The sequence below is a fragment of the Manacus vitellinus genome, unplaced genomic scaffold, assembly GCF_001715985.3.
Source record: "Manacus vitellinus isolate BGI_N305 unplaced genomic scaffold, ASM171598v3 scaffold_1_pilon, whole genome shotgun sequence".
In the NCBI taxonomy this organism is placed as follows: Eukaryota; Metazoa; Chordata; class Aves; order Passeriformes; family Pipridae; genus Manacus; species Manacus vitellinus.
In genome coordinates, this window is record NW_021939396.1 from 20,879,312 (window position 1) to 20,902,520 (window position 23,209).

Sequence of the window (23,209 nt, forward strand, 5' to 3'; positions counted from 1 at the left end):
CCTAAACTTCAAAATTACAAAAATAGATGCTGTGTTCAGCTGCAGTTACATTCTGCCCCTAATTCCCGTGAACAAAAATGCTAAGAGCATGAAATCATTCAGGCAAGCTCTGTCATCGAGAGGATAAGATTTTTTGCACCAGAAGCCCAGTGGGAACTTGATAGAAAACTGGCAACAATTACAGATAAAGTACATAGTGAAATCCTCAGGGAGAGAAAAGGAAATGTAATAAGATAGATGGGTATAATTTTTACACATTTATGTCCAAACCACAAATGTGAATTGTCTTTAATTACTCCAATATAGTAGGCATTTTTATTCGTTCATTGTGTTAAAACTTCCAAGATACTTCAAATTAGCCTATGAATTCTCTTTTACAAGGTTTTTTTTCTTTAAAATTTATTTACTTGTACAAGTATTCATTTAAATTTGAACTGAGGACTTAAAAAATATTGTTCCAGCTTCAAAATCCAGACTTTGTAGTATCCCAAGTCCAAGCAGGCAAAACTAAATAAAAAAATATGTCAATGACAGGCTTTTTTAACTGCAAAACTGGAAGTTGGGGGCATATGTAGATTTATATGCATAAACCCAAACATATGTAAAAATCTCTCACCTCCTTTCAAGTAGGTTCTAACACATAAAAATCAGCTGGTTTATGATAAGAAAAAAAGTTTATGTCCCTACTTTTACGACAATTTTTTTGTATTTGAAGATATGAATTCTTCAGTTATTTTTTTCCCTTGTTGGAGAAGGGGGTGAATGGAGTGATCTTATCTATATTATAAAATATTGACAGAGGAGAAAAAATATCCGAAAGTTTTTGGACGTTTGAAGAACTTATCACTTAAACATGAAATACCAACTTTTATAAGATTGAATATTTGCTCTTTGGCCTTCATGCAGCTTTGACAAACCAGAAAAGCCTCCCCACTGTTGCTATGCTCCACAGCATAACAGGAATACAGGTGATACAGTACTTCTCTTTACTCTCTTATTTCACTGCTGCATTACTGAATATTTAAGCTGATGTCAAAGAAAACTTTATTAATTGTATTTTTTATTTTAGTTCCTCTTGATTTATATGTAATAAAGCTGTCCATACACTGGCTGTGCACGCACTCCCAATTATTCAACATGGCAAACCAAATAGAGCATAATCAGCTCACCCCATCTATTCAACAGCTGGTCATAATTAAATACTAACACCAGCACTCATTTTGAAATCTCCCTCTTCTCTCAAAGGCCAGGTGAAACAAACAAGGTCTGCAGCTTGCTCCAGGGTTAATAAAGCCACGGTTATTTCAGAGAAAGAGTAAGAAGACCTCCCCAAGCCCTGGAGTAATGGAATAATCTCCTCTCTTGTATTTATTTTAGATGCTGCAGTTTAAAGACTGGGTAGCATATCAACTGGTTTTTACAACTATGCACAGAGATACCTGGGACAGCTTTTCATACAACAAAATAGCCAAAATTAAAATCAGAACTCAGACTTGTATTTAAGGATTAAACAAAATCATGTTTACGTTCTTTGTCCCTAAATACTTCCCTCAAATTTTAAATATATCCTCAGGGATATATATATATATATACAGGTAGGCAGTAAAAGGAATTTGCACAACATCCTGATCACCCTGGATCATATGATTCAAGTGTATACAAGACAGTATACAGTTGCTGACTCAACAAAGAAAGGAGGAGGAATAGTCCCCTGCCTGTTCCCAAGGTAAATATGCCCTGATTTATTCAAGAAAACCATTGCCATTTGCACAATCTCCTCCTTAGCATTTTATATCCAAACAGGTGCTTTGATTTTTGACCAAGTTGTTTTCTAGTCAACTTAATAAATTAATTAGTCCAAATTCCTATTCCAGACAACATTTTTAGGAAAAATTTCACAAACAGCACAATGTCAGCACTGCACAATCACCTTCAGTAGTACAGCTCTAAACCCTTGTATTCCTGAGGCATGAGTTTTTGCTGTGAAATTATCCAGTATAGCTTTTTGAACTCCCAGAAGTGACTGCAACTGACAGTAAAAGCATTTTTATGCTCTCAAAGCACCTCCTGTTTTCCCTACATGTAATTTTCACAGTTGTAACAAAAAGAATAGTGATATCTCCTGTATTAAATTGCCCAGCTTCTTCAGCAAGTGTATCTGAAAGCAAAAGCTTTTGTTAACTCCCTGACCCTTTGTACAGAACCTGAAATAACTGAAACATTAATGTTTCCTGGTTTAATTTATGTTTAAAAGAAAAATCATTTGCAGCATGCCACTCTTCCTGTTGACTGGAACCAAAGTTCAGCAAATCAGTCAGCTTTTCCCCCTCATTTGTCACCAGACACAGATGCCACCTTACAGATCTAGAGGAGCAGAGCTAGAGTCTGAACATGCATGTTAGCGAATGTCATTGAGTACATGGGATCAATACAACTGTCCTGAGACACTGAAGGGGTGGGTGATGTGTCCAGTAAATGTTCAACTCTAAGATCTTCTCATTTGTAATGCATCTCCATTCATCTACAAGACAGGTACCACAGACACTAGTCTATTACAAAACCTGTGTTCTGCCTCTCAGAGTCCCTGCATGTAAGTCTGCCAGCACTACATTTGTCAGTGCCTTAATTCTCATTGGCACCTCCTGTCACAACCTATCAAGGTCTCTCCACTATCTAATTAGACTATTCATAATACTGACGAGCTAAAATGTACCCTGTGACCTATAACAAAAGCAGTCATTCTACAGTATAGGTAGGTATCCACAGATCCTTTAAAATGTAGTTAATATTCTAAAACAAAAATCAGAAAATTTAACTGAAAAAGGCAAGAAATGCAACAATTAACAATAGCAATAAATATTGTTATTATGAACATTCAAAAGGTATTTAAGAGAGACAACAGGTGCAAGAGATTTTAACTTCTGTTTCAAAATGGATCTGAGTAATTCAGACACTGTTGAATCATGAACTGCTTTTTGGCAATGTTTTAGGGGCAGGAACTGAAGATAATTATTACAAAAACACTGCTGTAATCATTTCCAACATGATGCTCTCCAAGAAACATACAAGTACAGTTACTGAAAAAATAACCTAACAACTGCTGGAGTGCACAGTGCTTACAAATATTTACTCTGCATAAGAATCAAGTGTTGCTTACATATGCTCATAAAAATTACAATGACGGTAATAAATTCACTGTTACTTTTCAGACTAATGACATTCAACAACCATTACAGATGAAAAAATAGAGAAAAAAGCACACTGTTCAAGTTATGTCTGTGTTTCATAATATTGGGTCAGCTAATTCTTTTGCTTTCCTTAACCTTGATACTTTTGGGGTTTGTTTCCCCCTCCATTTGATTCCATTGATTAGCGTGGCGACAGAATAAGCTTTGAAAAACACGAAACCGTGATTTGTAACAAGCACCATACTGACAGCAAAACATATTTCCATGTATATTTCACAAACCATATGAGAGTTATTTTAAATAACTTTAGACACATTTCAAAATGGTCAGTGTTGCTTAGACTAATGTTTTCTTTAAAGATCACTTGAAACCATAAGAATGTCAGGTAAAAGAATTTATGCCCACAAAGTCAACAACACCCTTAAATTTATCCAAGCAACTCTCCAAAATTATTAACTTCTCATCTAAATCCACTATAACACCAAATTTGATGAGGTCAGATGTGTGCCCTGTAGCACTTTAAAAATATCTTTTTTATTTTTAACAAATTTTATGATAAACAAATTCTTAATAATAAATTATGCTGCAAATTTATAAGAATCATTTTGAATTTGGTATGTCAACTTCTGTATAAGAAGCTCAACCAGGAAGAAAGACTAGAGCTAATATTTTCAACATGGATCCTGCTCCCCCCTCCCCCACAACCTCCAAGTTTACAAAAGTTTCCATATAAATGGTTTAAAAGGCAACCAAAGTCAATGAAGCATTCCTTATTGAAGAAGACATACATCAAAATGCAGCTCTTAGTTGTTTTGTCTCACAGTGAGCTAAAGTTATAATGTGTGCAGTATGTGTAAAAGATACTTTGACATTTGGCACATTTTATATCAAGCCCCTCTTTTGAAAATTACATTGGATCGGAAAAATGGGATGTGATATCAGCTTAACAAGAGTTTTGCACTTACCAGAATTATGGCAGTAGTCCATATACTGTGGAATTTGGATTGTAAAGGCTACCAGATCTGGAGCTAAAAGAGATTCTGGCTTTCTACTCTCATTGAGCCATTTACTGCTGTGTAAGTCTCTGGTGTCAGAAGGTCCTTGAATTAAAGGAATCAGCTTCTCTTTTCCACCATCACCTAAGATAAAGATTAGACTTCTTACAGCTTTTAGTATAACAAGATAAATTTTCAACACATAAACATTCACTAGTCCAAAGAGAACAGCTATTAACATTGTGAGTACAGAATTAAAAGAGGAAATTGAAAGAGCAGTATCATATAAACTACTGAACAACTTAATGTTTATCCTGTAAATGCCTTGACATCCAGGAGGATTTCAAATAAAATAACCAATTATCTTTAAAACAGTAATTTCCTTTACAATGTTTTATTAATAATATATTTAAATTGAGTTCATGGTAATGTTTAAATACACTAAATTTTTTATGTTCTTGATATTAGTTGCCTTTATATATGAAGGTATCATAGATGTTGACAAGTTCATGCATGCTCTTCAAGAAAAATTCTATTAAAGAAATAAAAACATAATTACCACAAAGCCCTCTAAAACTTCACAAGCAAAATACATACTTGCATTCTTAATGGAAAAAGAGACATTAAACAATCAACATGAAAATTATGCTAAGAATAAAGCCAAGTGCAACTATTCTCTGGTTTTCCCATTTCTTGAGTGCTTTTAGATTAATGTTTGTCTCCGCAGAAAAAAAAATATTTTTGATTTAATGTAAAAATTGACTGTTCTGGGGCAAGGCTGGATCATCATGACATACTTAATAATAATAATAAAAAAAAACCAAAACAGAATACAAAAAACCCTCTCTGATTCATAGGAACAATGAGTAAATTCTTGTTTCAGTAACTCTCCTTGTAAAAAGCAAGGCCAATTCTCCTATACAGGCAATAAAGTTTTACATGGTCCAGCTGCACATACCTGGGGCTTTGGCACAAATTTTTATTGATCCCATGGTCCCAGAGGCACATTTGACCAATGATGTGCTGCAGTACTTCAATTCAACATTCTGGATTGAGCCCTCAAGAGTTGGCAGGGGATTCTTAGATTTCACACCTAATAAAAGAAAACTGCAAATGTACTAGCCTGTTGAATTTAAATATTTTTATATTCCTTCACCAAGGCATTTAAACTTAATTATATTTTAATTATCTACCTTAGATGTTCTTACAGCACTTTTGTTGTGATTCACAGTTTTTAAATGAAAGTGAGAGAATGCTGCGTATGGGCTTTTTAATACAAACAGTTATGCATGAAATATATATAGATACTGTGAGGAAAATACACAAGGCCACTTAGAAACTGGAATAACAAATAGGTATATATACACACATACACTTTTGTTTTCACTTTATAAGTGCCATGTCAACTATTCTCCACGTTTTTATTACGAACATTTCATTTCAGGATCTTAAAATGACTAAGTGTTTTCAGCTTTAAATTAGACAACAGCATTTTACTCAGTAGCAATGTAAAGCACTAAATCCATGCAGCTGAACAGTACAGAAGGCCAACAGCACACTTGCCATTTTTCAGAGGAAACTGGAGTTCAAACCTTGCCTTAGGTCACAAGTGGAAATAAGTTTTGGTGGTCTTTCCTCAGCGCCCATCTGTAAGCACCAGAAAACTACTACACCACTTGGAAGAAATCGGTGCTATTGGCAGCCACTTCTGAAGAGCTGCTGAGAACCGCAGCAGAAGCAGCAGGGGATCTGCAAGCCAGGACTGAGATATGTTGGCAGAGCTCAAGGGCAGGCCCCCAAAACAGCCCCAGAGCATAGGTGGAGGAAACCAGCCCTCCTATTTTCTACAGCTCTGCCTATCAGAAAAAAACACATAAATTTACTTGCAAATTAGAAATAAATAGTTTCAACACCTGTAAGAAGTATGAGAGGAAAAACTAACAGAAGTTACCTTTTTTATGCTTTTTTCCCCTCTTGCAGAAGTGACTTGGAATTTGCCAGTTAAAATTGGCAAGCAGCTTGTTAATTATGCAAACATTAGTATAATTATGGAACCATTTCCTCGCATATGTGACATAGAATTTGTTCCAAAGTCCGTAATTATGCAAGGAAAGCATTATGGAATATCGGGTAAAAAATTAAAGTATTTTGATACATATTGCAAGATACTTACACACATTAAAGAAACTTAAAATATTATCTACGGAATGAATTAATTAGGTTTTTGCAAAAATATCTCAAAGACTTAACCAAAAGAAAAACCTTTAACGTATATTAACTAGGGAAAAATCCTAAAAAAATTACAGGAAACAAAAAGTTTCAGATTAAACTTGGTAATTGTGCTTAGTGACTATTTCAGCTCCTAAACATTGAAGAGTATTTGGTAGTGCACATACAATCATTTAGCAAGCAGTCTTCTTGACATATATTTAAGCTTTTTTCTGGTAAGACATTAAAATAAATTTTGAATAAAAAGTACTTTCCAAGATATGAAGAAAGAAGCAGCATATGAAGGGACACACAGCACTTAGTAAAGCACAATGCTGTCTGCAAGTAGGTTCCACGTTCTATGCATACTTTCTTATCAAAATTGTCTTCAAGGTATGTCCAGCCTTTTCCTAATTTGTGATTCAGGAAGGCTTCAGGCTGAAAGAATGCTCACTGAAACCCATTTGTATGCCTTCCTTTACAACACTCCATTGGTTCTCAGTCTGAAAGATCAGTTTTAGTCTTGTGAATAGACCCTCGTTCCCATTCTTGCTCAGGGTAATCCTCTTTTAAAGCTGAAAATCTCATTTGATCTAGAGGATGGTATCTGACACAACATATGAATTTGTCAAAAGCAGATAGGGTATCTGTAGGCATTTCTGCCTTCTCAGACTTCCTATAAACTTGTGCAAATAGAGGTCATTGTTTTTAAAAAAATTAAAAAAAAAAAGATGAAGAAAGAAGGGGAAAAAAAAGAAAAGAAGGAAAAAAAGGAAAAGAAGAAAAAAATGTTTTCTCCATTTTCTGCCTATTCCAAAACAAAGTTTATAAAATATAGTAGCAGTCAATATTACAATAAACCAAATCAAACCGAGTTCATATTTTGACCCTCATCTTTTAAGTCCTCTCAAAACTGGTAGCTTCTTGCTGTTTCCATCTTTCAGCAACTCTTTTTTGCCTGAAAATACAAGGTGGTATGTCTGATACATTTCTCTTCACTATGCAAGGATAAGTATTTTTAAAACTAAATAATTCCCATAATGGAGTCCACTTTTAGATGCACTACCCTGGACAACTTCTCTGCATTGAGCCTAAAATATTCCATGTTAGTTACATGCGTAACTTATGTTCTGTTTTAGTATCCTATTTGAAAACAAGGAATGAAGTTTAACATGATTGTGTTCCCTATTTGTTTCTGGTTTTCTGTTCACTTCTATTCCCTCACCAAATAACTTCTGGATTCATTGAATTTCAGCAAGATATGACGGCATTATCAAAGACATTTATTTTCTACAATATTTATGAAAATGTAGGTACATTTGTCCTGTTAACGGACCAGTCATCATATTCATGACCGCCAGCTCAAAAGAGCCAGTGCACTGCTTTTCACCCAGCCAGCAGTTAGGGATGTAACTGCTGGGGAAACTGGGAAAGAACATGAAGAAGTAACTGTAATAAGCAATTTTTTTCTGGAACATCTTTTACAGGGATAGGATGAACACTTCCTCCATTGTTTTTAACTGCATGAAAACAAAATAGAAAAGCATTAGGAAAAGACAGTATAATCATGCCCCTCCTTTTCTACTGCATTGCTTTGATGGCAAATGGCAACCAGCTTTCAGCTTTAGCACCTGATAACCACCACACTCTACAGTAATCAAGGAGAAGTTGCAAGAAAAAAAGAATTTTTCTCAAGTTTCACAGCTCTGGACTGAAGGATACTCAGAAAACACATTTATTAATTACTGAAATCCTATTCAGAGTCTACAGTAAGGAGCTTAAGATACCTAACAAGACTTTCATCACAAAGACAAAAATCACTTGAACCTATCGTGATTTCCCTTGCCAATGTACAAGTACCTTTTTCAAAGTACAGAAAGTTTAAAGACTGTTGGTGAACCATTTATAATTAGTAGGTTTAATATAGGAGCACATTTTCTTCAGTCTCTGAAAATTTTTGGAAATTATGAATCATCCCTCATAAATTTGTCAAATTGGCAAGCTGCTCTATGGAGAAGAAAGAAGCCTTGTTTCCTCCCTACACCTCTGACTATCTGTACTTTCCTACCCTGTAACTATAGTTCTTCCCAAATATTCTCCCTTATTATTTCTTTCATCATAATAATATTATCATAAAATCAAAGTCTCAACAATTGTAAACATAATTAAATATTCCTTAAACACCTATTTCAGCAAACAAATGTTTAAGTGAGCAAAGACTAGGGCTTCTTTCCCTCCCCTCAATGTTTATTAACATTTTAGAAGTAGTGCCATTTCAAGGGATTGATTGAGCAGGAAGATGTTCAAACTCCTAGATAAGAAATGCTTTATGCCTTCAAGTACTAACTCAAATTTAGTATGGAGACAAACATACCAGCATTTTAATTTAGACATTGAGCATGAATTTGAAGAGGAACTAGGAAAACCAAATCTATCACTGCCAACAGCAACATTATGCAAATTCAACGTCCTGCACATGAAGCGTGAGAAAGGTTTATTCCCAAAATGCAAGACAAGAGACTAGAATTTGTACTGTCTTCACTCCTTGGGAAACACTACTGCGATTTACTTGACTTGGTTGCTCAGTGGAATCAAAACTGGAGAACGGGGCAGCCATGTTTATTTTTTAGTACGACTCACATTTTCTCCAATTAATTTAGTATTTTCATCAGGAACAGGGTAATTAAAGACATTATGGAGAGTGAGAGAGTGAGAGTGAGATATATATATATATATATGCTTGTCTCCATTAAATACAACCCATTGCTGATTCCAGACAAAAATTACAATTTTCTAAATGTGCAATTTTTTTACTGGAAACATCTTGCCCATTGTAGAATGATTTGCAATACAAATCAAGTGTTTCCTTCCCAGTATAAATATAAATTTATATATAAAAATCTATATCCATTCATATAAATATATATAAAATATCGGTATATGTTTATATAAATATATATACACTGTGCTTATACTTGGGGATCAAACATAGCCTGTTTCACTTGATTCAGACACATAGAATAAAACACATCACCAAATATCTAGAAAGCTGTTCTTTCTGTACTGCAGAAGCCAAAAATAGGCAGAAAGGTTTTCTAACTTAAAATCTACTCAACCTTGACAATTTAAACCTTGTGCACAATAACCCTGAAGAGCCATTCTGCTCCAGAAACACAAACAGACGAGGAAGGCTCTCCCACACCTTCAATTAGACATTCACATCCTACTCCCAGCTTTTCTGATTATGGTCAGCTTTGGTCTGTTCTGTGTACATAACCTAGCCACATAGCTTGCCCTGAGTTCCTACATTTCATGTCATTCTATGTCATCATCATCATGGCTAGGCTTAGTGAACAAAGATTTGGGGAGAATTCTATGCGCAAGCAGAGGGGAACCAAATACCTAAAGGCAGGTCACAACTGTGTCTTTATAGATCAGCCCAGGATTTCTGTTAACAAACCTATTAATGCTGAACAATCCTTTAATTTAAGACCTGTTTAAAAACATTACTCAATTAGTGATTTTATCAACAACCTACACATCTTCTGCCAATCTGTTCATGATAAGGTGAATTTGCAATGATTACCAGCAAACAAAGAGACAAAATCTAAACTGATCAGTCACAAAAGACAAGAAACCAGCAAAAGAGGTATGTTACTGATTCTGAGGACAACAGTCAGGACTGTGTGCTGCCAAATCCCCAAAATACAATAAGTAACTCTTTAGAAAAATCATAAAAGAGAGAAGTTAAAAATATGAAATAGGAAATGAATAAGGCATAACTAAAACTTCTAGAAGTGACTCCACATGAATTGTCCCCATATTTAAGTTATGGCCTCAGAAGGAAAAATTTCAATATTTAAAGCATTAAGTACCAATAAACTATGGCTTGGCAACATTCTATAGTAAAAGGCCATCACATACTTCTCAAAATGATTGCAAACTCAGTAAAAAGATCAACCCATGAATAAAAGTAAGGAGCTATTAACCAAATGAAATAACATTTAGGCCTAAGTCTTACTGGAATCAAGACAAAAAATGTCAAATTATTTTCACAGAAACATATATTTAGGTTTTACATGACTAACACAAAAAAGCTAGTAAACAAATTGAAGCATTAGAAAAACCTCATTTCTCTCCCAATACCCATTTGTGTTCAGTCTCTGCTTAAGGAGTACATCAGTAAGAACTTCTGAAAGTCAGTACTGAACTTGGTTAGAGAGATGGCACCTCTGAGGAACTTGAAGATAAAACCAAACTTAATTATTTCCTCCTTATAATAAGAATGTAACAGAAGCCAGAAAGACCAGCTCTAACTGGCACCAGTCCTACTTCTCACGTTCAAAGCACTTATCTCTTATCTCTTTCGATCATTCTGCTTCCTCATACACATCACCTGAAGAGAATAAACTGGGAGTTTTTGTTTGGGGTCCCCCCCTCTTTTTTTTAAACTGGAAAACAGAGAAAAAGAGATTTTTCTAAAATGTAGAAGCTAGGTTATAAGTACTTTCTCAGTTTCTTTCATAGTAAAATTAAATCTTTGTGATGAACTTCCTCAAGCATCTTTACTGTGTTCACAATTGCACATTTTTAATCTATCACCATAGTCTACAGATCATATTTTGCAACCCTAACACAGACATTCACAGGCTACTATTTTCTTTCTTCCTCAAAACAGTAATTCAGGCAGCTTATCTGAAGGAACTTCAAGGGACAGTTGTTCAGGGGTTTTTTCTAACTCAGCTTTATTTAGCATCACAATTCCTATTCTGATTATCATAGTTCCTTATTTTCTAGTAACTGTGTCAATCCGTTTTTAGTCTACATACGTCTATTCTAAGAAATTATTGTTTCATCTGCACCCACTCCCAAGACTTAACACGGCAATAACAAAAGGATTTCGGTAGACTTGTCTTGCCTCCAATGCATGGCGAACTAGACAGATTTTCTACGGTCTTAAGCTTCTTGTGCCACAGTTCCACACATAAAAGAAATCTGTCCTAAAAAATAGCTCTGCTTTCATTTCTCTTCCACCATAGTATTAAAAGAAAAAGTAAATGCATGAAAAGGTGAAATTCAGTGACAGTGTGAAATACTCTAAAAAAGGTCAAGCTGTTTTGCTCTTGGGCAACAGTGATAAAATACTTATCAATGTAAGTGTCTACCATTCTCTTCATCAGAACATAAGCTGCAAAACCCACATGTATGTGCACATACAGCAGAAATGAACCTCTTAACACAGTTTCAGTATTTTCACAGGCAGATTTCAGGGCCAAGCACACAGCCAGTCATACACTGGTCTTCACCTCGGAGATCAATATCAAAATCTCTCTAACTGACCACTCTAATCCTCAAACTGTCTGTAAACAAACTAAGGCTTCTCCATTGCCTGAACACTAAACCAGATGTAGGACTGCCATTATTAAAAGAGATTTACATATTGCAAAGTATTTCCCAGCTTGCTAAATAACAGCAGCATTTCATCTACAGGGAGAGTCACTTAAAACAGGCAAAACCCTGTTGTTACATTCCTATTTCAAGACTCCCTACACAATGGCCTTCAAATAGTTCCCCATCTGCCTCAATCCAAAAGCCTCTTGATTTTTCTAAAGCCCTGCTTCAAATGGAGAGGTAAATAAGAAAACTGTGATTCAAAAACTGAAAACCAATATTGAAGAAAGCATAGAACATTTGGAATAATATATTTAAGGCATTCAAGGTAAGAAACACCTTTGAATAATTCTTTAGTGATAATCTGTTTTAAGCGATTATCCAGTCAGGCAAAATAATGCTTTAATTTTGAATGCTCACAGAAGAGCTAAACAGCTACCACTGAAAATACAGCAGAGCTGGGACATGTTTCAGAACTCCCCTTACGCACTGTACTAAGGTTGGCCAGCAAACGTTCACAAACTTACTACCACAAACTATCAAAAGGACAAGGGCCATCCCGAAACATTATCAGTGCAGGGGACAGAAACAAAATCCATGCAAAGAATCCCTGAATCACAGAATCATTTAGGTTGTAAAAGACCTTTAACATCATTGAGTCCAACTGCAAACCTAACACTGCCAAGTTCACCATAAGATGTGATGGGATGACCCAACACCCTTCTCCAGGTGCTCTTTACAGCACAGCTGGAGGTGATGTCAGTGAAGATAACATCTTCACTAATTAACTAATTAACTAGGATTTTATCATTCTTCTCTTCTAGTAATACAGATATTTCCTTATAGACCTACCGAAACTCCCAGTGTGCTGTTTTCACCTGCAATGGTACTAACACTGACTAGAGCACAACTGGCCAGCAACTGGCAAGAGTTGCACACTGACTGCTAAGTTTCATGTGTGATTATTAACAAGTAATATTTATTTCAACTACTATTATGTACTATTTGATAAGTGTCTTCAGGACAGAAAAGACAGGGAGTGTGGTGATGGAAGCTGTGAACTTCACTAGGAGCAATCATTCTGTGAAAGAAATCTGCTGCAAAAAAATGCACTGGAGTTGGCGTAGGCACAAGAGCTGGTGCCTGAGGTGCTGTGAGAGCAGGGAAACAAGGTGGGAACAGCCCTGCCTCAGCAACTTGAGGGAAAAATTGTAGCAGCTCAAACAGTAGACCTGTGAGCATGACATGGAGTGGCAAGCAGCTGGCCCTTGGCATCCCCCAAGTCAGGGGAGGCCAAGCCTGGGCAACATGGACAATCACCAATCTCTCTGCCATGAGAAACCTCAGTCTCATCCCCCACTGCCAGACTTCTCCCACCCCCAACTGGACTATGGCTCCTTTTGATCTAAAAAGCCAACATTTAGAAAAGGAATACTTCCATCTTTAAACATATATAATATTGCAAATAGCTCTAAAATCTTGGTGTGGAAAGTGTAGTTTTGGCCAACTTATTAACCTCATTATTGCTAACATTCAGGCTATTTAGGCATCAATAATTATAAGCGTACCTAACTGAAGCTATTATTTTAGATTTGGCAATATGACACTGGTGAGGACACAGGATTAAAGTGGCTTTAGTGCCACAGTTCCTGCTGTTGTAAACAGGGGTTCAGAAAAAGAAAAGGATCATTTTTTCTTTCTGCACAATTCAAAAGCTGCATTTCAGATACGGCTGTATCATTTGAGAAAAAATGGAAGAAGCCCAAGTTAATGTGTCAAAATAACTTGTCTTCCAAGAAAATGCAAAAAACCTATCAGTCTGGATTTCTAACTCTCAAAAAGCATGTCTTATCAATCCACATACCTATGTGTTGTCAGTAGACAAATGCTAAAAGTTACTTGGATGCAAATGCTTCCAGGATACAGATAAATAAGGACTTGAGAAACTTTCACCATTAAGTATTTGAAGTAAGATCCTGAAAAAAACAAAGACTGACAGAGGGACAGAGGAAAGAGCTCACAGATTCCACTCCCTGCACCACAGTCTTTGTTTGGAAGCATGCACTCACAATTGGTTGCTTCCATCTGAGTTGTACATGTCCTTTCAAACAAAGTAGTTTTGCTGTATTCGAGGATAATAATAGTTCATGCAAAATCTCAACATGTAAAGTATATTAAAAGACTTTTTCTCATTAATATATGCTAATCTGATCACGAAAAACATGAACTGTGTTTTCTACCAAGTCTAGTTCGATTTGGCTTATCTTCAAACACACTAAGCATAAGTTTCGTTATATCTTAGGCTCTGGAATACAACCTTCATTTTATAAGTCTTCTTTTAGTAAAAAGGAAGGTAGGAACTAAAGATAAACTTTCTAGGAAAGCAAATTGTAGGATGAAAGGACACATTCTTAGATGAACCCTAGCTCATCCCAGATCTTATCACTTTCTGTTGCGGCTGTGGAGCTCTTTTCTCTAAGACGCATCTACTCAAATTAGCTATTTAGCAACTATAAAACTAATAAAGGTTTCCTAGGAGTTTGTATTACCCTTAAAAAGCCTCATTCATCAGAACAAATGCAAACTGCATAGTGCTATGTAACATACCTACTATGCAAAAGACAAGAAGTGCCAGATCTTAGCTGGTTATGAGCTTCCCTGTAACACACATGATACCCAGTCATCTGTTTGCTGTCAAACAGAATATCCAATGGCTGAAATCTATCACAAGCTCAGTTGGAGATAACTGAATTAACAGGACAGCACAGTTATGGACCAGTAAAAAGGTTAACAAGTTGAGGATTCTAGAGGATGGACACAGTAATCTTTTAAGTACAGAAACTGCAAAGGTCCATAAAAATTCAAAAGAAGGGCAGATGTGTTCAGAAACAGCATTATAAAAAAAATAATAAAGAACATCTAAGGTGCAATCACTAACAGTTAATTTCCTGAGATGCCAGGGATAGTGGGAGAAGCAAAAGAGAACATTAACATCTTTCAGTTGGGAAGTGAAGAAAGCCAGCAGTCGCATGGTTAAAAGATGGAAAACAGAAGTTGCTGCTTCAACCACTGAGTGTAAAGGAGTAGGCAATGGCAGGAAGACAGTAATTAAGGTGGATAAGTAAAATATGACAGACATTATATGGAAAGATTAAAATACAATATATCAGTATTACCTTGAACAATCTCTCCATGATTCTCCTTCTCAGAGAACACATGCTGCTTTAAAAACCAGAAAGATCTCGGGTTACCCTTTACATGTTGTTTTCCATGCACATAGATGACGAGATCTCACTGTCTTTAAAGAAGAGTCTTGTTTCTAACCGCAGTATCACTTTTACTCAGAGTTTTCTATATCGCACTGCATTTCTTTATATCACTATGCTCCTCCCAGCAATTTAAATATCGATTGTTAGGGTATATACTTAAAAACCCAATGCTCTGATATTAACAAACATGTTTGTATTTTCTTTTAAACAGCCTATACAACTACCGAGGACTTAAAGAAAAAGAATACATTTAGTGTATGGAATGGCAGTTTCTTACACCAGGAGGATATTAACCTTTAATACTTGAAATCATTAAAGAAATGTTTGTAGAAATATTTTTAGCCTCTTTATCTGGTCAAAGTACTGGAAGTTAAGTCGTGTCTGTACAAACCAATCATTTCACCAGCAGTTTTATATTTCTTTAAAGCCTCATATAAAAAGCACCTGCTTAAAGTGAGTAATGGAGTTTTATATTCATTGCACTTAGGAACAGCGTATGTAACCTATTCCGTTTTCCTCCCTTGTGGAATATATTTCAGCTTATATTGCACAGCACATTACCGATGTGTATAAAGACTCTCTGATCAGCAATTTGGACTGCAGACAGCAACCTGCATGAGTACACTTTTTTCCCCCCTCCTTAAATACAGTATCCACTTGATTCACCAACACAAATTAAAACCATCCTTTAAAGACGATGATCTCACCTTCACAGTGAATACATAAAGCCCATGCATGGAACATCATAACAATGTCAGGCTACAATCTGCAGCATACACCCTGCACAACCAACAAGCAATACACATGCTGTCAGTATTATAAAGAAAGAAGCCAGCATATAATCTTTTGCAGCCAAAGAAGAGAAAATCTCCATTAGTGCGATTAATTTTTGAAATGTTAAAAAACTTACTGTCTATTAGGATGAAAAAAAAAGAAAATCCAAATGCATGGAGTCCTGTAACATAGCATGTATTAAGGACACAATTTAATCTTGGAATTTGCATCTTGTTAAAAATAGCATGAAAAAGGGTACTTCTTTACTATAGCTTATTAAAGCACATGCTTGTGACATCTTTGTAGTTGAGTAACTTAAGGAACTCAGCCTCAGCAGAAGGTTTCCCTGCAGAATTTAGTACTGTATTTTAATAATAGTACGAACTTGAATAGTCTAAGAACAGTTGTCTTCAATTACAACAACATTCATATTGTACTCAAGTATGTAATATAGGCATGATTGTAACAAAAAGAACATATTTCAATTTTTTTTCAGTAACAAGGCAACAGTGGTTTTTGAAGGAAAACTGATATAATTTCTGTAAACACTTCTGCACAATTAACCAGAATCATATAATTGTATTCATGAATCCATTGTAACATGGATTTGTGTGTTCTGTGTGTATATTACACACAGAAAACACATTGATTTCCATGTCTTTCGAAGTGTCCTTCTGATTTATCCTCTACGCACAGAATTCTATCTTCACAAAAACAGATGCCACCTTAAAGTAGACAGTTACTTTTTGCATCTTCTTCCATGCACATATCTCTATGTTGGTAAGTTTTAGATAACATGGAAAATAAATTTGCCAGAACAACTTAAACTAGGCATAGAATTACCCATCAATATTATTGCACGTAAGTACTCACTGAATACTCATTGAACTAAACAGGAAGAAGGGCTATATTACATTAGCTTGATTAGTACCTCATGGAAGGCTGTAGAAGTTTTGAGGTCAAGGCAAGTTTACAGAGCTCATGAGCAGTGGAAGGAATATTCTGTAGTCACACATCTGAGGTAGTATCTGTGATTGGGGAAGAACATGTTTTCTAACTTACTCTAATTAGGTTAGCACTACAGTAGGCTTGTTTGTTACAAATTTTAACTGTGATATACTTAGGACAGTAAATCTTGAGAAATTTAGCCATTATTAAAATAGCTGAGGAAGAGAGGACTTCAAAGTTAAAATTAAATCCTGGTAAATCTTCACAGTATCTTAGAATGATATTCAAGGGAAATGTTGAAAAGGAAAAAAAAAAAAAGTCAACTTTTTAATACATGGGAACAATACTGTGAACTTACTCTTTCTACACTGTTGTTTCTTTTGCAATTAGACATCCTTAGCATAATTTCAAGTCTGTATTAAATGTCCTTATAAGTATTATAGCTCAGCTTAGTTTATAAAAAGGAGGGCTATATGAATACCAGTTGTAAGCTTTTCAACAGAAAGATGTAAACTTATTTAGTGATCTGTTTTTCTCTTTCATCTTATCTCTAGTTTCTGTATAGATTTATAATGCTCATTGTTTCCAATTTTAACAAATCACCTAATGGCAGAAAGGAAAATATGTTAACCCTGGAATTATTTGCAGTTGTAGAAATCCCTTTTGTCTGGCTCATGCAAGGCCTGCAATCTGTTTTAAACACAGATTGTCTGTCTTTTGTCTGACAGCCACCAAGCTGCACAAATTACTTTCTGCCTGTTCACCTGTTTGCAGCTGTGTCTGTAAGCTACGGATTCTGTAGTTTGACTTGAGCAACCACTCCAGGATTGATGACATGTGCTGCTGATAAACTGAGCAATTTGAAGAAATTACTGGCTAAACTTATTGAAAGACATCTGTGCATGAGCTGAGAACTAGAAGCCTTCAGTTGTGTGTTTGCAACCTGCAGTGGCGGCAATCTGTTTGAAGTGATATCCTTCTATAAGAGAGCTGACCCTGCCGCAAAATAACTGAACCATCTTTGCAACATATTTCTTCAACTGCCAATGGAATTCTGCTCTCTTGGTCTTACATATACTTCCTAAATAGAGGCTATAAAAACAATTAAGACTTTATATACTCATCTAGTAGAAGCAACTTTTTTTGAAGTGTTTCCATTTCTCACTTAGATTTTGCATTCTCTGTTGCTTCCCAGCCCTCTCTGCTCTAAAGACAAGTTCCCAGCAGTTAATGCTAGTATGAGCATCTCACAGGCACACTTCTAATGTTAGCCAAGACAACATGCCCCTGCAGAATTATGGGGGTACAGCTCAACTTCTCCTTCTACTTGCAGTACCTCATTAACTCTTTGGCTAACTAATATTACTGCCTGAGATTTCTGCTCTAAAATTCAGTAATCCAAAAACTGCATTTCTGAGCCATGTGAACGTGGATAATGTTTGAGCTTCTGGAGGATACTTGCAGATGTTCATTTTAAGTACAAGAAGCCTAAGATCTTTCAGGGTGAGTGCATGCATATGTGTGTATGTATGGAATTCTTTTCATTTAAAAAAGCTCCATCAGCCTGGTGAGCTGCATGTGATAGCTAGTCATTTTTAAACTGTGCATTACATTTAGCAAAATAAATTTCCCAGTCCTTTATGACACATTCTATAGTGATACACTTCAATGTTGCTCCCACTTCCTTTGTTCTTACACATTTAGCATAAAAGTGTTTCAAGGATACATTGTGACAGAGTAAGCCAGATGAATTCTACACATTTGCAAATGTTTTACTAGCCCAGAACAAACAACAAATTAAAAACATTACTAAAATTGCTTCATACAGTAATGAGAAAAAAAAAAAAACAATCGAAGGGAAAGCATGTTAAGCCTGAAAAGGCAATTAAGTGCCTAGAGAACTTCCACAGCCTGTAGACAGAAGCACAGAAATTGTCCACTTTCACATCTGCATATTAATCCTCTCTCCCTTAAGCCCTCATCTTAGGCATTTCAAAAGGATTAAGTAAGCAGTACTTAAGTACCCAAAACAAACTGGTCATTTCACCTTCTTGTCTTTGCAACCACTTCATACCAAAAGTCAAGATACTGACTAAAACGATCAAACTATCAAGATTTATATCTGTACTATTTGTGAGAATAAGCAAATGACAAGAGTGCTTTCATTTGAATTTCTTTAGTATTTGGAAGCAAATATTACCTTTAAAAGTATCTTTACAAGCAAGGTCTACTAACAGTGATAACAATTTTCAAAACACGTATTATATTTTATGAAAAATTATCACTGTGCTCAAACACAATTGAAAATAAGAAAGCAAAGCTTTCAAGTCAATTAGTTATTATAAATTGGGCTTTCCCATTTCAGAACCCATAAACTAGATTCACCATAGAGCTGAAGTGACTTCCTGGAAAAAAAGAATATATAGCGTAGTGTATATGCATACAATAAATCAAGTCCTGATTATGTGCAGCTAATAAGTATACATCACTAATAATAAAATGCTTAAGATACCATGCTACAGTAGATATCTAAGTAAATACAGCACATTTTTATTTTTAGTGTCTATGCATATTGTGAGTTCGAGCGTTTTTAATGTCAGCTTTTATTTTAAAAGAGCTAAGTCGTGAGAACATTCTTATGTACCACTTCATAACTCTGACACCAAGTATGTATAAAAAGATTAGCCTTTATTTGGTATAAAATCAGTTGGCAGTTTTACATCTGTGCAATGCAACATAAATACCCCAGCTGGCATCTCAAGCTCACACACATATGGACTTCAAAACAGAAACTTCCTTATTTGCAGCACTGCCAGGGTAATTTTGTATACTCTGCATACTACAGCTATTTGTCAGGCCCCTGCAGGTGTGCACTGCACATAAACACACAGCTGTAGTCTAGCAAGCCAAGTGTTCCATCAAACACATAAAGGGAGACCTCAGCAGCTGGATTAGTCATCCCTGCAACAGGTCCAGGGAGAACAATATGGGTTAGTATTTTTGGAAAAGCGTGGATGGTAAATTTATGATTATGCTGGCCTTACCAAATAACTGCTGGATTGTGTCATTTTTATGCAATGTCTACTTATTAAAGTTTTTGTTAGAATGGCTGGAACAGACTGAATATTTTTTAGTTTTTAATATAAACAATAAGGTAGTTTATGTATAAAATAGTTTATTAAGTGCAAAATGTTAAAAGGTTTTCATGCTAGTGGTTGGTTTTTGACAGATGTTACAATTATTTGCATTGGCTTTAACAGACAAATCGCTGGAATCAATTAGAGTTAGTATATCAAAGTTTCTTACTAGTTATATATTATGCTTTGTCACATTTACTATAACTACATAGGATTTTTCTATCTGTTTTTTGCTCTAACTGCTTAGATCACAGGTGAACTCCTAAAAACAGTTGATAAAGAGAAGTGCAAAATAAACATGTTACTATTATTAACTTGCTTATTTAAACTATGATTTTATTAAATTTAAAAAACTAACCAAAATTACTCTCTCTCAGCACTCTTTAGAAGACACCAGCATTCACAGAATTTCATGGTGGATATACAGAAGTTAAAAATATTTTAATCAACCAGAAAAAGCAGTAAAACTAATTTTATGCAATTTTTTAAAGAAACTTCATATGTCAAAAGCAAGAATAAAATGAATCAGTAAGAAAATGAACAAAACTTCCAAAATATTTTCCACCTGTTTTATCCAGAATGTTCACTGTCAGTATGTATTTCAGCCTCAGAAAAGATGACAAACTATGAACACTGTCAGGACCAATCCTAGACACATTTCATCCACTAAACTTTGAGTTCAAATATGCAGGCACCTGTGCTTGCTGCTCTTTGGTGTTTGTTTAGAAACACAAATATTTACCAGATCTTACTCATAGGTCTCTTTTCTGAAGATGACATAATTACACACTTGTAACAGCTCTTTTGGATTCCATGTGCTGGGAGGAAGATGTCAATTCGATAATTCGGTACAGTGGACATTGACCAGCACTGAGAATATAACCATGTTTTTCCTTGCATACAGCAGTACTTGGCAGCACCTGGGAACACTATGAGCAGGAATCCATTCCCAACTGCTCCTGCTGCATTAAGTTAATTGCATCATTTCACGAAAGAAGAGATGGGGTTTCCTAAAGGTCACTTTCCTGAACAGGACCTAATGACATTTAGAGACCCTTTATGTGTCATCCACCAGGAATATCACTACTGGCGGCTCAGAAATGTACATGAAGGTTATGTTAATATTATGGTAACATAAGATCTAATCATTACAATTACTGATACGTAACTATCACATAGTCATTTCCTCATGTCATATAAAGGTAGCTGCTTTTTTAAGCCAAACAGGTTGTAGCAAATGCTGAAAAGCCACTCATGGCACCATACAGAGATGAACAGTACTCAGCCATACTCAGTATAAGAGCCATTAAAACATGCCATAACAAAATCATAAAGAAACACTTCAAAACAAAAAAAAAATCGTTATTTAGGATACAGGGTAAATGGAAAAGCAAAGTTAATTATTCCTTTTTATGCAAGCAACTATCTTTCTGAATCAAAAGAGAAAATCTGCAATTTCAGGGATACATATTTTGCACCCATCTTGGATCTACAGCCGACAAAAAACATGTATAAAGCTTTAACCATGGAATTACTCATTTGGTAAACTGAAGATAGAGTCCATAGCAAAGGTACAATAACAAAGGGAATATGGCAGAACAGACCGATGGTTTGAAGGCACATTTTTCAAGGTTTAATGGCATATTATACCATTGATGAACAAACCTCATTCAAAAGAACAATAACTGTATTAAAATGACATATAATCATAAAAGAGCCTCTGAGAAATCAGTCGACCTTACTTCAGATGAAACCTAAAATATCTTTCTTTAAAAAGAGCTAAAGATGATCATGTTATAGAGCAAAATAACATGATGTCCATAAAGCAAAACTGTGCTTTTCCAAAAAGGTGGCTTCTTAGGACATCTTTAAGAAAGTGTTTCTGTGAATATTACAAAAAATTTTAAGAGAGGAATTAGTGGTTGCAAGTGTTAATATTACGCAATGAACTACAGAAGAATATAAATTTGAGAGGGTAAGAGAGCAAGGAGAGGGACAAAGGGCATTGGCTTTCCCTGGGTATTACATTTATATAATGGATTATATATGGATCTATCAGCCAGAAACTTGTGTTTGGCTGGTTTGGTTTTGGTAGGTATTTCCTGTCCTACCTCAAGTAAAAAAAGCACCCAATTTCTGGGCATTAATCTCTCTAGAGAAATATAAAGTCTTACAGGGGCATTTATTCATTTGATAGGGGGAGATTCATGTTTTGTAATAGTTTTATTAATATTATATACATTAATCACTACACAACTATCACAGAACTATTACAGTATTATTTATGTAGATCTAAAATAAGTTTTCTGCTTGTACACCAAAACAATCTGGATTAACTGAAGCCCACAACAACTGCTGTGTTACGCATCAGTCCCGGGACTGCCCAGTTGCTCAGATTCAGCCTTTCCAGAAGCAAAGCTTCAATAGCACCTATGAAATGACCCAATCATAGGCTCCACTAAGAGTATCACTGTATTTTAGCACTACAAATGCATGGTGCACAGGTGTCCATTACTGGGCAGGTGAGGGGTAGAATGTCCTAGTAAGAAGTACAAGACAAAGAATGAGAGCACTGAATACTCACATAGTAGTAGGGCTCTGGAAAAGGGAAAGTCCTATAGAGCCAGAAGAAAATCAGGACCTACTTCCCCAAGCAGACTAAATATGGATCTGGCCTTAACCTTATTGTAGGTATGGATTTGAATCTGGTTTGAGCTCTCTGAGATAACCCTTTCCAATTAAAAAAAAAAATTTAAAAATCTAGACCCATCATGATGCAACTTTCCCTTAGCCTGTTCTCATATCCTGAGGAACTGCATTCCAGTACAATTAAATCAAGCCATAGACCCTCTTCTTTGCCTAGAGACCTCAGGCAAGCAACTACTTTCAACAAGAGGTCCTTTCTAGGAAGAAAAATTAGCTTATTTGAAAAAACTGATAGGGAAACTTCTTATGATGAAGGATGTGTCTATACAGCTAGATGGCAGGGATAGCTGTACTTTTTTTTGCTTACACAAGTCAAACTATATTTAGAATATCTTCACAATCAAGTAATCTACACTTTTGTTTTCTTTTAATTTAAAACTGAAATTCAAAGATTTGCCTGCCTTAGCTGACTGGGATTTTAGGCACACTTACATTACATATATCTTAATCACATCCTGCCTAAGACTGTATCAATCCCTTTTGAAGCAAATCAAATGAAAAAATCTAGTGGCACAAAGTCATTGTTGAACTTCATTTTCTGCTGCAGATAGCATGCCATTTTTTAAAATTTAATTAATCCAAGTTGAAGCATG

The 23,209-nt window shown here is 35.4% G+C and overlaps 1 protein-coding gene across 1 annotated transcript in view; it reads right to left on the minus strand.

The window, feature by feature from the left end:
- The window catches only part of VPS13B (vacuolar protein sorting 13 homolog B), a 424,315-nt gene that overhangs the window by 292,699 nt on the left and 108,407 nt on the right, over positions 1-23,209 (minus strand). The window contains exons 17-18 of the mRNA XM_008924039.2: positions 5,142-5,276; positions 4,154-4,327 (exon numbers count right to left, since the gene is read on the minus strand). Coding sequence (XP_008922287.1) covers positions 4,154-4,327; positions 5,142-5,276 — 309 coding nt within the window. The remainder of the gene's footprint in view (positions 1-4,153; positions 4,328-5,141; positions 5,277-23,209) is intronic.